Source organism: Pangasianodon hypophthalmus, chromosome 27 (genome assembly GCF_027358585.1).
Source record: "Pangasianodon hypophthalmus isolate fPanHyp1 chromosome 27, fPanHyp1.pri, whole genome shotgun sequence".
Taxonomy (NCBI): Eukaryota; Metazoa; Chordata; class Actinopteri; order Siluriformes; family Pangasiidae; genus Pangasianodon; species Pangasianodon hypophthalmus.
Window position 1 is genome coordinate 16,352,842 of NC_069736.1, and position 14,361 is coordinate 16,367,202.

The 14,361-nt window shown below is 37.2% G+C and overlaps 1 protein-coding gene across 1 annotated transcript; it reads left to right on the forward strand.

Moving 5' to 3' along the window:
- The first annotated feature begins 1,212 nt into the window (after positions 1-1,212).
- Positions 1,213-10,598, forward strand: il13ra2 (interleukin 13 receptor, alpha 2). Its single transcript, XM_026921769.3, has 10 exons — positions 1,213-1,395; positions 2,354-2,476; positions 2,615-2,766; positions 4,924-5,077; positions 6,522-6,642; positions 6,832-7,016; positions 7,193-7,344; positions 8,269-8,413; positions 8,495-8,618; positions 9,904-10,598. Exons 2-10 carry the CDS (start codon positions 2,380-2,382, stop codon positions 9,998-10,000), a joined length of 1,227 nt encoding a protein of 408 aa, XP_026777570.3. The 5' UTR covers positions 1,213-1,395; positions 2,354-2,379; the 3' UTR covers positions 10,001-10,598.
- The last annotated feature ends 3,763 nt before the right edge of the window (positions 10,599-14,361 follow it).

The window sequence follows — 14,361 nt, forward strand, 5'->3', positions numbered from 1 at the left end:
TTTTTCAGCATTTTCTGCATATTTGACCCCTTTTCAACAGTGGCTATATGATGTTGAGATCCATCTTTTCACACTGAGGACAACTAAGGGACTCATACACAGCTATTACAAAAGGTGCAAACATACACTGATTCTCAAGAAGGCAACACAATACATTAAGCGGTGGGGGGTTGTAAAATTTTGAACAGGATGACTGGTGTAAATTATTATTTTGTCTTCTAGGAAACATGTAAATATCTTATGCAGCTTCTGATGGGCAGTACTAAATGAACAAAAATAAGCTCTTTATACAAAATAATAACAATTAACACTGATCATCCTGCTCAAAAGTTTACACCCCCTGGCTCTAATGTAGTGTGTTGCCTTCTTGAGCATCAGTGAATAGTTGCACCATTTGAATATCTACTATTTTAAACACATACCGCTTTATTATACTTGCCCGAAGCAGATTTAATAATAAGCACAAAGCATCTGGGAAGTCATCTTCAGTAGCCACTTTATCCTGGTCAAGACCATGGCGGAAATATACCCTGGATGGGACGCCTTTCCAGCAGGGCACCATGTACACACACATTTATACACTCATTCACATCCCAGGGGCAACTTATCTTAGCCAACCCAGCTACCAGCATGCCTATGGGAGGAGAGGGAACCCAGAGGAAACCCACATACGGAAACAGCAAGAAAATGCGAAACGCTGCACAGATATAACCCAAGCTTAGGATTGAGCCAGAAGTGGAAATAGTAGGCAGAAAACTCATGCCCACATACTATTGTTCACAGTTTTCAAACTTCTAGATAAGAGTCTGATTAGCTGTGGTGTGCCTGAACAGATGCAAAAGATTTGAAAACTGTCAGGTTTCATCATCATCATCATGGATGAATGATGTAGATATAAAACCACAGGACAAGCAGTGCATTATCCATTTTTTCTACAGATGTACACATCAAATTATCTCTAGTTTCAATTACAGTCACTGTGTCTGTTCCACCTAAAATTTCAGAAGCAGCAATTCTGGCAGCCTGACCATTAAAACACCAAATAAATACATGGATATGTAATTAAACAATTTAGAATATGATAGAATGAAATATGTATATAACTCAACAAGTAGAGCTAATTCAGCCTCACAATCCTAATTAAAGTCCAAGAGGTTCCAAAAGCTATTTTTTCAGTGCATCATTTTTCTCAAACCCAGTTCATAGACTTGCTTGATTTGTGTCTTCAAAAGACTGGTTCCCAGAGACCTGTAGGGGGAGCTGTATTCCATTCTGAACAAAAGGCGATCACTGGCAGCGGTGTACAGTCAGACTGTTTCCAGAGGACAGTGTGTAAACACACACCGAGAGCATCACTACAGAGAAGTGCTCCATCTCACCATTCAAGAACATTAAGTGAGTTATTCTAATTATGTGATTCTTGTAATTTTACACTTGCCTTTATGTCTCTGGTTTCTCCTTTTCATTTTTTTCTTTGTTGTAAAAAAGAATTGATGTATTTTTCTACTCTTGTTTTCTCTTTTTCAAACTTTCCTTCTAATCTTTGCCATTATATGTGGGTTGTGATAATGTATTACATGAACTCATAAATAATCCTTATACAGGACTTATGAGACTGAAGAACAAATAGTCTTGATGGCATGTCTTGACTGCATAAGTTTAAACGTTGATTTGAATGTTCTGAATTTTCTCTGAGGTCATTGATTGTGGTGTGTGTGTGGGTGGAGGAGAACTTGGCTGCAACTCTCTTAAGCTTATGACGTGTGTAGGTGTGCTTCTGTTGTGCTCCATTTAATGAAACAAGTGCTATAATTACAACATACCATCAGTGTTACAACACTCATCACCACTATGTTGGCACATTTTATATTTGCTTGAATTATTTGTGCACTGACCTACATATTAGTTTGATTTACCTGTTTCTCTTCTACTGTGAAGTTTAGCTAGCTGGGGGCATATAAGCTACTACACCCCTGCAGTAATATTCTTTACATTGAACTCCACATTTAACAACCATTAAGTGTGAATGAATTATTTCAAATATTTTTGCAACACTCTCCAAAACCCCTGGGAGACTTCAACATATCGAAAGCATCAAGCTTTCTATATTTAATTGATCATTTATTAGGACATAATTTCATCATTTTTTATGCCTTCAATAAGCTTAGCTAAATAAATTACAATATATGACATCATTATTGGCACTGACAGCCCCAGAAAGTGTGTACATGCATGGATAATTAGAATTAAGTTAAAAATGAATAGAAGGTCACTCAAGATAAAAATCCTAATATCTCAGTATAAAACACATATCTTTCACATCACCACTTAAATCCTCTTCTGTTCATCTCAGGAATAAAACAAATACATCATAGAAGGATGATTTTGCGCCAAACACTGCCCTGGATGTGTTTAGTCACCTTTGTTTCGTTGACTAAGCACGTGTCACACTCAGTCACCGTAGCAGGCGTGTCAGGTGAGCGATTGGTCAGTGCCATGTGAGTCTCAATTCTGACTCACAAAGTTAAAACGTAAATGTTTTATTGAGGAGTTACTTATGACCCAGTAACAAGCAGTGTCTCTTATGACACATGACACCTTATCTTTTCTCCAGTGGATCCTCCAGAAAACATAAGGATCATCGATCCAGGTCATCTGGGTTACTTGAACATTGAGTGGAGCCGACCAGGCAGCCTGCATGATCTCACAAACTGCACTATTCGCTACCAACTCCGCTTTTATGACACATACACAGGGAGATGGAAGGTATCCATCCAAACACACTAACACACACATTCTCTGTGCATTTTCAAACCTTAGTAGGGGCATACAGCCTATGGTATAATTGTTTATTAATGCTGAACCTGAATATAAGCATAAACAAATAAGATGATGTGACTACCTGAGTTAAAAAGACAATCTTATTGAACCCCTTTGGTAAAAAAGAATTTTTATTATATTCGTTATCTTTATTATCATTCTTTAAGACCAAACTGTAACTTCTCTTGATAGAGAGGTTGACTTCCTTGAATATCATGTCTCGGAAGCTTTGGCTCGAGGCATTTCTCTTGAACTTATGTGATAAGATCATTGTTATCTGTTGTACCAATCAAAGTCAGGCTTATTTTCCATTTCATTCACACAGCACACCTTTTAGAAATCATAATTATAATAACATATTATTTTTGAATCTTTCCAAGTTAGTCATTTTTAAAATCCCAGCTATATCCAACTAGAATCTGTGATACTTTTCGAACTACCATAGAGAGTATTCAGCCTTTGACACCTTGACATTGCTGGAAATGAAGTTCTAAAAAATGCTTTATTTTTGGTTGCTTGTCTACACCAGTGTCCAAGGGTGTGGCTAAAGAAACCTCATATGCAATAGTTTCCATTATTAGCAACAATTTCATTTATTAGCAATACTCAATTTCATTTGAGTGTCCTTTTCACATGTAGTAACTTTCATCAGAAGACATTGGATGTATACCCTAAACACTAAGAACACTAGGACATGATATAGAGATACTGCATCACCAAGAAGAGTTGCTAAAATAAGAGAATATAATGACTTTGACTTAGCCTATTCAGTAGCTATCTAATATCCTGCTAGCTAATGCATTACTGCACTGTATGTAACATGATTGTGAGCATATTAGTGATGCTGAATATAAACTCTAGCTATATGTTACAAATAAAAAGCTACATTTACATTGCATTTAATTAAACAATCATTTAAGTCTTACAAGCAAGAGCACTAACTCAACGTGAATTCTGGCATTTCACGTTAAAGATGCAATGCAGTGAATTTTCATTCAAACTGAAGAAGCCTACAGCATTATCTGTGCTAGGAGCTTGTTTTGTTTTCCCTTCAGTGGCCTGGACAGCATTTTTTAAAGATGTGTCATATTATGCACAAAATGTTCCTTAGTGTATGTACAAAGATTGAAGCAGTCAAGCTTTCCTGACTTTTTTGTGCTGCTGAGCAAATTCTTCAGGTCTGTTGTCTACACTGTGTATGGTTATTCTTGGCTCTGTGCACAGCTTGGGAGTTACCTAGAATCCATTAAGAATCAGTTCCATAGAATCCTTCAGGCAGACAAAATCTATTGCTTCAACTTACATCAACATCAACTTTACCCAACTTTAAAACCAACACTGAAAGCTGAAAGATATTTTTGGATAATTAGCTTGTACTCCATTAAAATAAAAAAAAAAAAATTCCCCATCTACATAAACAGTGTTTTCAAAAATATCTCTGTACACACATAAAAACCGTAATTTGAAAATGCACACATGAGCACGCCACCCCACTCTGTTGTAAACTGTCATGTCAAATGTTATGTATCATCAGCACAGTGAATTCAGGAGCAGTACAGCATCTACTCCCTCTGCACAAAGGTGTGATAATAAAACAAAGCTATCCAATAAGAAATTACAGACCACAAAATCACAACCCAATCAGCAACCGTGATAAACTGAGTTCTAGCACTCTGATAACAGACAAAAACACAGTGGACATGCAGACTGGCGTTGTGATGTCATACGTGTTTCCCATCCATACTGAAACAATGAAAACAGAATTTTCACATTTCTCCTTTTAAGCTTCATTTTCACTGACCCAAAATGCTACATTCATTTGGAAAGTAGGCCAAAACAGAGAAATAAATTATGTTTTACAAATATCCGTGTGGATTGCGCTTTAAGTGTATCAGCTACAGCAGTTTTACTGGGATTTGCAAGAAACTTCATTCACTTTTGCTCACAGTATCAGATTTTCAAATAACAGCCAGCAGTTATATTACTTCTGCAGCTCATTTGCAGCATTCATTTCCTTCTTTGTCAAGTTGGTGCACAGGGATGATATTAATCTTTGTGTCTTTTAGAGGTGACCTGATTTGTGTGTGTGTGTGTGTGTCATAGGGTGTGCAGACGTCCAGGCTATTCTACACGGCCCAGTTTAACCTGGAGAAACCAATCGAGGTGCGGATGCTCACCCTGCTGAAGTGTTCGTGCACCAATGGAACAGACATTCTGGGAGAGGAAGTCAAGTTTGTGCACATGCCTGAACATAAAGGTATACTGGAAGTGGTCATGCTGAACAGCTGTCTAAGTGCAGAGGCTTACTGTTAAACCCTAAGTGATCTGATGGCAAGACTCGTGTTTATGCAGCATGAGGATAAGTGAACACAGAGTTAGTGCTTACTCAAGACAAAAAAACACCACATCTCCTTACATTTTTCCTTGGTGGTTTTTGCTTAGTTGACAATTTAGCAATAACTAGTGAACCTTAATCCTTATCCTGAAATTTTCTGACCCATTTTTAGCCACAACTTTGATTTTGACTAGTCTTCACAAGAAAGTTTTGTTCCCAGTGTTATTACTCACTATAAAAGTCATCCTTTTTTTGTTCATTCTATGTGAAGATGAAAATAATTATGCTTGGAGGTTCCCTTAAGAGATGAATCAGGCCTCATTAGGTTTTAATATATGGCTGTTTCCCAAGTACTAAGGAACTGCCTGAATTGATCTATCTTAAAATGTGTTTTAAAGATTTGCCAGGACTACAGTTTCAAAGGAAGCTCAGGGTGCAGTTTGCCCAGATGTTTGAGATTAAGTGCAGCAAAAGAAAAAGAAGGAAAACTATGTGGATTTGAAGCTCTGTGTCTCTCCCCTCCAATTAGGCCCACTGAACAAGGTCACCTGAGTGCAAACTCAAAAAATGGCCTTGTGCACTGAAGTGATGTTTCAAGACATTTGTCAGAACCTGTCTGCTTTTGTAATATAACAGACCCCTGTTAAACTTTACTGTTATAGGGATACTGCATATAATCAAATTGTCTTTAAATTCAAACCCCTTGGTTGCTGATCAAGCGTGGTCCTTGTTAAGTCGAAAATGTAGCCACAATGATCAATTGTCCTCCCTCAGTTTGAACCCAATTTGACCTAGAGTTGGCAAGAAAAGGGTGCCTTTTTTCAAATATTCCCACAGCAGTATTAGTCACTGAAAAGGTCATAATGTTTAGTCAGCTGTTTTCTTTGTCAAAAGAAAAAAAAAAAAAAGCTTATGCTGTGAGGTTCTTTGAGGAGAAGTGACTCCTAAGTCTACTTCAGTCCTTGGAGTTTAGTGGCATCTACAGAACTAACTTCATTCTTTATTTATGAAGCTTGAAGCTGTTCACTATATTACTATTTAACACTTATAATAAAATACCTGAAAGATATATCAAGCATACAGTGAAAACCAGACAAATATGGATTTTATCAACCCAGTATAAGAGGGGAAATGTGTATTAATTTCTTTATCAGAAAGAAAGAATTGAGGACCTTCTTTCGTGCACTCTGGAGGGTGAGCAGAAAAAAACAAGCATTCCTTTCATAAGGGCACTGCACAGTGCACACTGCCAAGTGCAGTCAGCAAAGGCCAACCAGTTTAAACTGAAAAGTACTCAACAGAATGACATTTTTATTCTGCGCAGATGAACACATGGTTTTAATATTGGAATGAATATCTGTCTCAGGTGCGGCTGGCTCAAGAATAAGGGATTTCCACTGCGTTTATTTTAACAAGGAGTACATGGAGTGCACTTGGGAGCCTGGAACTGTTGAGCCCGCCGACTCAAAACACTACCTCTATTACTGGTAAAGCTCTACATCATCCTTAATTTAACGTAAGGCACCTATGACAGGTCTGATACCAACAGATCGACAGCCTAAATAAAGAAATATTCAAATAAAATGCTTGCAAAAAAGGTTGATTTTTATGGCTCTGTCAATGTGGTCTCTGGTTATATTCAAAATGTGTGTGTAATACCTGTCCTATTTCTCCAGGCACAGAGCAATGCAGGAAACAGGGGAATGTCCAGAGTACATCCCATCACGTGAGCACCGCAAAGGATGTAGATTCCCTCCCACATCTCTTTTGGATTTTACCGAGTTTAACATTTGTGTGAATGGCTCTTCTGAGGCGGGAGATTTAGAGCCGGCCTTCTTTTCCCTGGAGATCCAAAACCATGGTAATTACACTTCAGCATCCTTATTGCTCAAAATCATGACCGTACATGTTGCCATGTATATTTACCATTATAATTAAATGTTAAAATGAGTCTTTAGCTAGACTAGGCTAGACAACTTGGATAGCTTGGTACATGGCTGAAAAATTCCTAAACATCCCTTTTTCTCTGTCCCTCAGTCAAACCTGCAGCAGTGTCTAAGCTACATCTGGCTCATAATGACACCCTGGTGCATGTAGAGTGGGCCCCTCCATCAGGTCCTGTTCCAGAGCACTGTCTGGAGTACGAGCTTGAAATAACCACAGTGAAGCACAATGGTAGCAAGCAACAGGTGAGTACACAGCGTTTCACACACTTTACTAGGGGTCACAATCATCGCTTGCCTCATGATTTGACTGAATTCAATTATAAAAAGATTCTATAATTATATAATCATGCATCTGAATTACTGTTCTCTACACATGGATTCTTTTCTCCTGGTTCTCTGGTTAGCCACAACAGTGTTTCCTGCTAATGTTAGATCAGGGTGAAAATGCCTGATGTGATTTCTCACATTAGTTGTGTTACAGAAGAATTTAATCTTGCGTAAAAGTTCTTGCAAACTGCAAAGGTCTTGTCATGCTCTTTGTTACCGCTGACCTTGTTTTCAAATGCCAGGTGCTGGTTTGACCTCTACTTGTTTGGCACTACTTGCCTTCTCTGATGATCTCTCTCCTTCTTTCACATTTTGAATGTAAACAAGACTTTCAGAAGTTACGCAGCTTTGTATCTAAGCAAAACAGCTTCCGTAATTGGCTGAATTAAAAAAAGAACGTTTAAAAAGCTTAAGAAAAAAAGAAAAGTTTAAAAGCATTGTGCTTATATCACTTCTTTTGCACATATTTTAATAACCAGCATAAATCCTGCATAGTATTTTTATAAATAAGTATTAAGAACCAGATTATAACTCTACACTTGTGTACATTCATAGAAATGTTGTTGTGTGTATTTATGAAAATCCATACGTGCGCAACATTCAAACTAATAAGATAACACTTTATTGATCCCTGGGGGAAATTAAAGAGCATGTATGTATATATGTATGTATGTATATATATATTTCCAAGTTATATATTTTTACTTATTTACTTAAACCTACTGATTATTAAGATTTTGTTATGTGATACAGCAGATTATTTAAATAATTATGTGAATAGTGACACAGCACTGAGGTTGGTCATAATTTGGAATTTCTTTTTTTTCCCCCTTTCCACAGACAGCTTTGATCGAGGAGACAGAGTTTGATTTCCATCAGGATGGTGAAACTGAGAGAAACTGCTACCGGGTCAGATCTAAAGTGAACATTTACTGTGCTGATGATGGCTTCTGGAGCGACTGGAGCCAACCAAGATGCATTCCAGGTACATCACAATAATATGCTTCCCAAATGCTGATGTCCATATCCCACACTTGAACCCTAAATCCACTTCCTTTCTGCACAGAGACTGAACCAGAAATAATTCAATGCAATTCATCCAGGAGCCCTTTGCTACTGATCGCCATTATAGCCAGTGTCATTGTTTTGGTCGGCACCATCTGCCTCATACTACGGATGCTCAGGAAGATGTAAGTTTATGACTGAATGATTGCTTGACTGGTTGATTACTAGGTCATTTAACTGAGCAGTACATGAAAGACACAGTCAGGGCTGCAACTAACAATTATTTTGATAATCAATTATCAATTGTTATCTATTGATTTTTTTAGTAATCAATTATTGTTTTAAATACGTAAAATCACAAATATTTATTTAAAAATATTTATTTGTAGCATTTCAATTAACTAATGCTACTACAGAACTCTTAACTAGGTTTGATTAAATAACAGGTGGCAAACACCACTACAACCTTACTTATATTTATCAGATAATCTGTCACAGGATGAGAATGTTATCAAGTGCTTATGATGACCAAATGACACACCCAAACTACAGCAAGACAGTGGTATACTGTAAATATTTTACTGCTTCTGCACCCTTTTTTGCAACCATGTCTCACTTGCAGCCCTGATTTGTTCAACTCTGGCCAGAAAAATTCAAAATAAAGGCTAAGCAAACATCCGCTGCCTCTCTAACTGAAACACTCTGATCCTAAACACTCTGACGCTTGCCGTGTGCAATAAAGCGAATCATTTTCAGTGTGTGGTATTAACTCCAAAGTGTTGGGGTTGACTCTTAGCTTTCAATTAATGGAATTAATGACTCGAATTGATGATTTGACACACAAGTTATATTAAAAATACAACCTATACTGCGTATATTAATAAAATTAAGCAATGTAGCATTGAAAAAATAGTTTAACTACTTGCAAGCTAATTAATTCACATAGCTTCGCTACTCACTGCCCAACACTACATAGTACATAATTACATAAATCCACCAATTATCCGTAAGGATTAATTACATAAATCCACCATTTCAATCAAATTTGTTTTAGCGTAAATGACACAGTCCAACTAATTGCTAATAAACTTTATTGCTGAATATTTTTACTACTGATTTTGTCAATTATTTGTTGCAGCAGAGTAAGGACACACCCACAGAATCCCTTTATCTGTTAACAACAGCAGAGGTTCATAGTTTTAGAACTCAGACAAACATGGTAATCAGAGTTAAATCGACTCTAGCTCATTTCAGGCTGCAACAAAACACCCCATTGTTCATTGTTAGAGTATAATAGAACGCCCTGATGTTCTCATAAAATACAGGACAAAGAGAGGTGAATAAATACACTGACTAATCAGGGCAGAGCCTTATCTTTACTGACAGACTCCTGGTTGAACCCACAATTTGACCAGTTATATCAGGTTACACTCTCTTACATTTTCTCATGCTCTTTCTGTCTCTCTCCAGATGGAAGAACAGAAATGAACAGAAGCATGTTTTTCGTGCTCTGTACCAGGAGAAGGTCCAGAAGGTGATCCCTCCCATATTCAGCCCTATGCTTTAAATACTCATTTTTCTCAGCCAGTTGCACATGGACATTGCAGCATGTGCGAGTACATTCGGACCCTCTGTCAGTTCCCAGCCAATCTGTTTACAGTACTGAACGTATGGACACTGGTTTTCTTAAGATGCACAATGGAGCATGTAGTTTCAATCCTGCACCTTTTTTACAGAGACTGTAGTCACGCTCTGTGAAAATCAGAATATCTGTGGCAGCATAGCACTACCAAACAGTGTTTCCTTTCTGAATGTATTTTCTGTGTTGTTTACTTATCAATTTTATTAAAATACTGTACTGATAAATGTAAAGTTACTCATTAATGCCAGAATTCTTGCCAACCTTTAAACAACTGTACACTGTATGTTTTTACTGAATACTTTTACCATGTTATTATTGTTTAATGAAATTTATTGTCTATTATTTCACTATCAACATTGTCTTTTCGATAATGTATCCTTGTGAACAGGGCATTCACTGTCTTTTCACTGGCTACAGTTTACAGTTAACTGTATATTACAAACTCAACATGTTATTTTTAAACCTCAATTTTTCTCCTCAGTATGTCATAGCCAATTCACAATAAAAGCTTTGTCATTCACTATATCACAACAGTTACCTGGGAGTAGGCTAACAGGTGCTACAACTTATAGGAGTATGCTAAATGGCGTGTTCTGGTGACAGACTGACAAGGTAGTGAGGAAGGTCATACTCTTCACCAAAAACAGACCCAATTTTTCTTGATTACATTCCTGACCACAGAGAGCTAGCCATAGGCTAAATTTGTCTATGTCATATTCTCAGGACAGCTTCATCACTGCCAAGAAAATATGACAACTTCTAGGTGAAACCAAGTGAAAGTGAAAAAAAAAAGAAACAAGAGTAAAGCACACACAAGAACTCCAGTGTGACTAATGGCTGAACCGGTCTGCTGATGACTGCTACCAATTTAGTAACTACTGATGATGACAGACACTGGTAACAAACATTACAGTAGACTCTAATTTGGTGACTTCCTGTTGACAGCTACGTGTAGCTTTGTCAGGTTTGGTGCCAAACACAAATTACTACATGGGTTTTCCAAAAACACAGCAAGGGCCTTAAGGTTAATCTTGTACTCAAGCACACTTCTCTTGCAAATACTAGCCTTTTTTTTTTTTAAACCCACATGTCTCTCTTATTTTTTTCCAATTTTTTCCTCCTTCTTTTATCTTTCTTCTCTGCCTCTTCTCCTGGCAGCCTCTTTGATTACACTGTATATGAGTTTTAAAGATTTAGTTATGGTATGCTATTGGAAATGTATGGTTGCTGGACCCCCTCTCACAAGTTGGATGGTGGATGATGAGACAGATGGAGCATTTGGGTGCATGAATTTTATATACTTGTACATCCTTCCTATGCACAGATGCTCATATTTTTTATTATTTTCACACAGAAACACCATCTGGATTAAACCTTTACGCTAGATATTTACATACATTATTAAGCAACTGACCCTGAAATAATCTAAAATGATTGCTTAGACTACTGGCCAGGCCAATGCAAACCGTCTCAAAAACTAGTCATTAGCATATCATAATTATAGATTACAGCTATTTTCCAAGTACTCTGAACTTGAAAACAAAAAATTAGTAGCACTAATATTATGTAAGGTGTAATAAACATTTAATCTTAATCACTCAATATTACTGGAGAATGCAACATTCAAAAACACGTTTGAGCTATAAGCTAAATGCAGAATGTGAAATAAAGCGCCCATGTTTCAGACACCCCTTGACTCATGACTTGCCAGAGTTTTTTTTTTTTTTTTTTTTTTATGTCAAATTGGGCTAGTTTTGAAACAACAAATCTTAAATGTGCGAACTTGTTTCCCAAGCAAAGATTTCGGACAATAAGAAAAATGTATTTCGATTTTCCAATGACCAAACCTTTGGGGCTAGGCTGGGCTTTTTGTGCGGATTTCTACATGTAATTGGAATGGAAATCTTGCTGAGACCTGGCAACCATGCACACCAGTGAAAGCCTATATTTAATTTTGTTACACTCTAATGCATCACTTTTGTTTCATTATATGCTGCCAAGGGTCTGAGTGGATCATGCAAACACTACAAAAACACTGCCATTATTACATTTCAATGAATGTATTAATATTCAGGAAATTCTTATTTTTGCTGTTATTTTTGCTTATGGCTATTTTTCTCAAATACCACTCCGACTTCTGCGTTGTTAAAATGCAAATTCAGGTTATAGCTCTCCAGGTGCTCCATATGTTCAGAATAAATAACAACATATATTTTACTTAAATCAGGGGAAAACAAGAAGAAAGGTTGTAGTTTTGTTTTCCATATTTTCACTGTAAGTTGCTGTGCAAAATTTAAAGAGATTAATCTAAGATGTCCAGAGTGAACATGGAAACTGAGTGACAAACTGCCTTGTTTAATCTATCCTGAAGGTTTGATCAGCAAACCAAACACAAATGAGTTTGATCAGTTTCCGCATCTTAGTCTGGGGCGCCCCCTGCTGGGTAATGTGACGAAGCATGGAAAAGAAAACCATTACCTAACCCAGGCTTCTTTTACTTTGAAATGTACTGTATATTATAGCTAATTTGACATTTGAAATATTTGGAAGCGTTAAAATTAAAGTTGCTGTTGAAAACATCTCAGGTAAATGAAGTGTATAACAGTGAATTACAACAGAAGTATCAAACTCACTATCCTGTAACGCTTTGAAAGACTTTTGAAAGACATTTGAAAGGATTTTATAATGCTGGGATGGGCACAGAGGTACAACGGGTAGTGCTGCCTCCTCAGGGGCAGTCACACTACACTTTTCATTCCATTGACTTCCATTCATACGCACAGCATGACCTCTTCAGAAAATCCAAGCTGGAGGAAGCACTGATTATCACCGATTATTATGTCACACCATCCTGTTTTATACAAAACAGCGTTAAAAGGGTATAAAATCAACATCAGAAGAGAAGCTGCCTGGACTGTGGTGTCGCTGCATACAGGAACAGATGGTGTATGTTAACACTGAAAGGGTGATAGGGTGAACCCACAGCCTTCTCCTTTGCAGATGCTTTCATCGCCGTCATAACAATAATAGTGCAAGCACGTCGGAATCCATGACGTGTGGATAAAAGAAACTCAACGCCTTGGCGCATGATGTCATATCTGGTTGGCGCTCATATTTGCAGTGTTCTCCAAAGAAATTTCGCATGCTGAAAGTCTAGTGTGACCACCTCTTCACAGATCCAGGGTCTCTGTTTGATCCTGAGCCTGGGTTACTGCCTGTGTGGAGTTTCTGTGGGTTTCCTCTGGGTTTCCTGGTTTCCTTCCACTTCCCTAGGTGTGAATGTGTTTGTGCTTGGTGTCCTGTGATGGACTGGACAGAGTGTATTTCTGACTCCTGGGATAGGCTCACCCATTTCACCCATTTCACACATAAGACCCAGAACATGGTAAACTGGTTACTGAAGAAGAAAGACTGTTATAATGTTGAAAGTCAATGCTACACCTTTGTAGTGTTTTCATCAGTACGCGCACCATAGGCTACACCCAAAGTATTATTTAAAGGAGCTAATGTTTAAATAAAACCCAAATAAAAGCTTCTGATTAGGTTATATTGAGCATTTCAAATACTTGGGTATTACCAAAAAGAAGTCCAGTTTACCATCTTTCTGGCACCAACAATAATGTTTAAATAAATAAGTAAGTAAGTAAGTAAATAAATGAATGAATGAATGAATTAATGATTTAATACACCTGTAAATGTAAACGCCATTTTGATACACCCACTTCTTGTACGAATCAAGATGGACGCCGGTGGGTTTTTTTTTTTTTTTTAAATGAACACTAGGCCTATTACAGTCTTCTAAGCTTCCTCGAAATAAGTTAATATTAACTAGCCTAAAGAAGGACGATAATATTAATTTAATTTAGTCAAAATTTCACAAAATGAAGCAGTATGTCTGTAGCGATAGGCTGAGACTGAACCGTTATCTTGCCCCACACTACAGTCGTAGATAACATTATACAGCTAGCTGGCACAAGCTAACTTGACAGGCTGTTAAAAAAAACTGAGGATTTTTACAGTCAAAAAGGTATATTAAACAACTGTTTTCAAGCCAATGACGCTGGCGTGCCGCTAACTTTCGGGTAGCAAATAGCTAGCCAGTTAACTGAGGTAATTTGTTAGCTAGCTAGTTAAGTTCGCTGAGGTAATTTGACTTTTAGCAACTTGGTCTGAATTTTGTATAAAAGTAAACACAAATACATATTGATATGATTGATTAATGTGACAGATACATAGAAACTGACTGACTGAAAATTTAAAAAAAAAAGAGCAATTCATCTTTTTTT

What these genes read in the sequence shown, in the direction of transcription:
- il13ra2 (XM_026921769.3), top strand. Translation starts at nt 2,380, where the DNA reads ATGATTTTGCGCCAAACACTGCCCTGGATGTGTTTAGTCACCTTTGTT. An exon ending in CACCGTAGCAGGCGTGTCAG is followed by an intron (nt 2,477 to 2,614) that starts GTGAGCGATTGG and finishes TCTTTTCTCCAG; the next exon opens with TGGATCCTCCAGAAAACATA. An exon ending in CCAACCAAGATGCATTCCAG is followed by an intron (nt 8,414 to 8,494) that starts GTACATCACAAT and finishes CTTTCTGCACAG; the next exon opens with AGACTGAACCAGAAATAATT.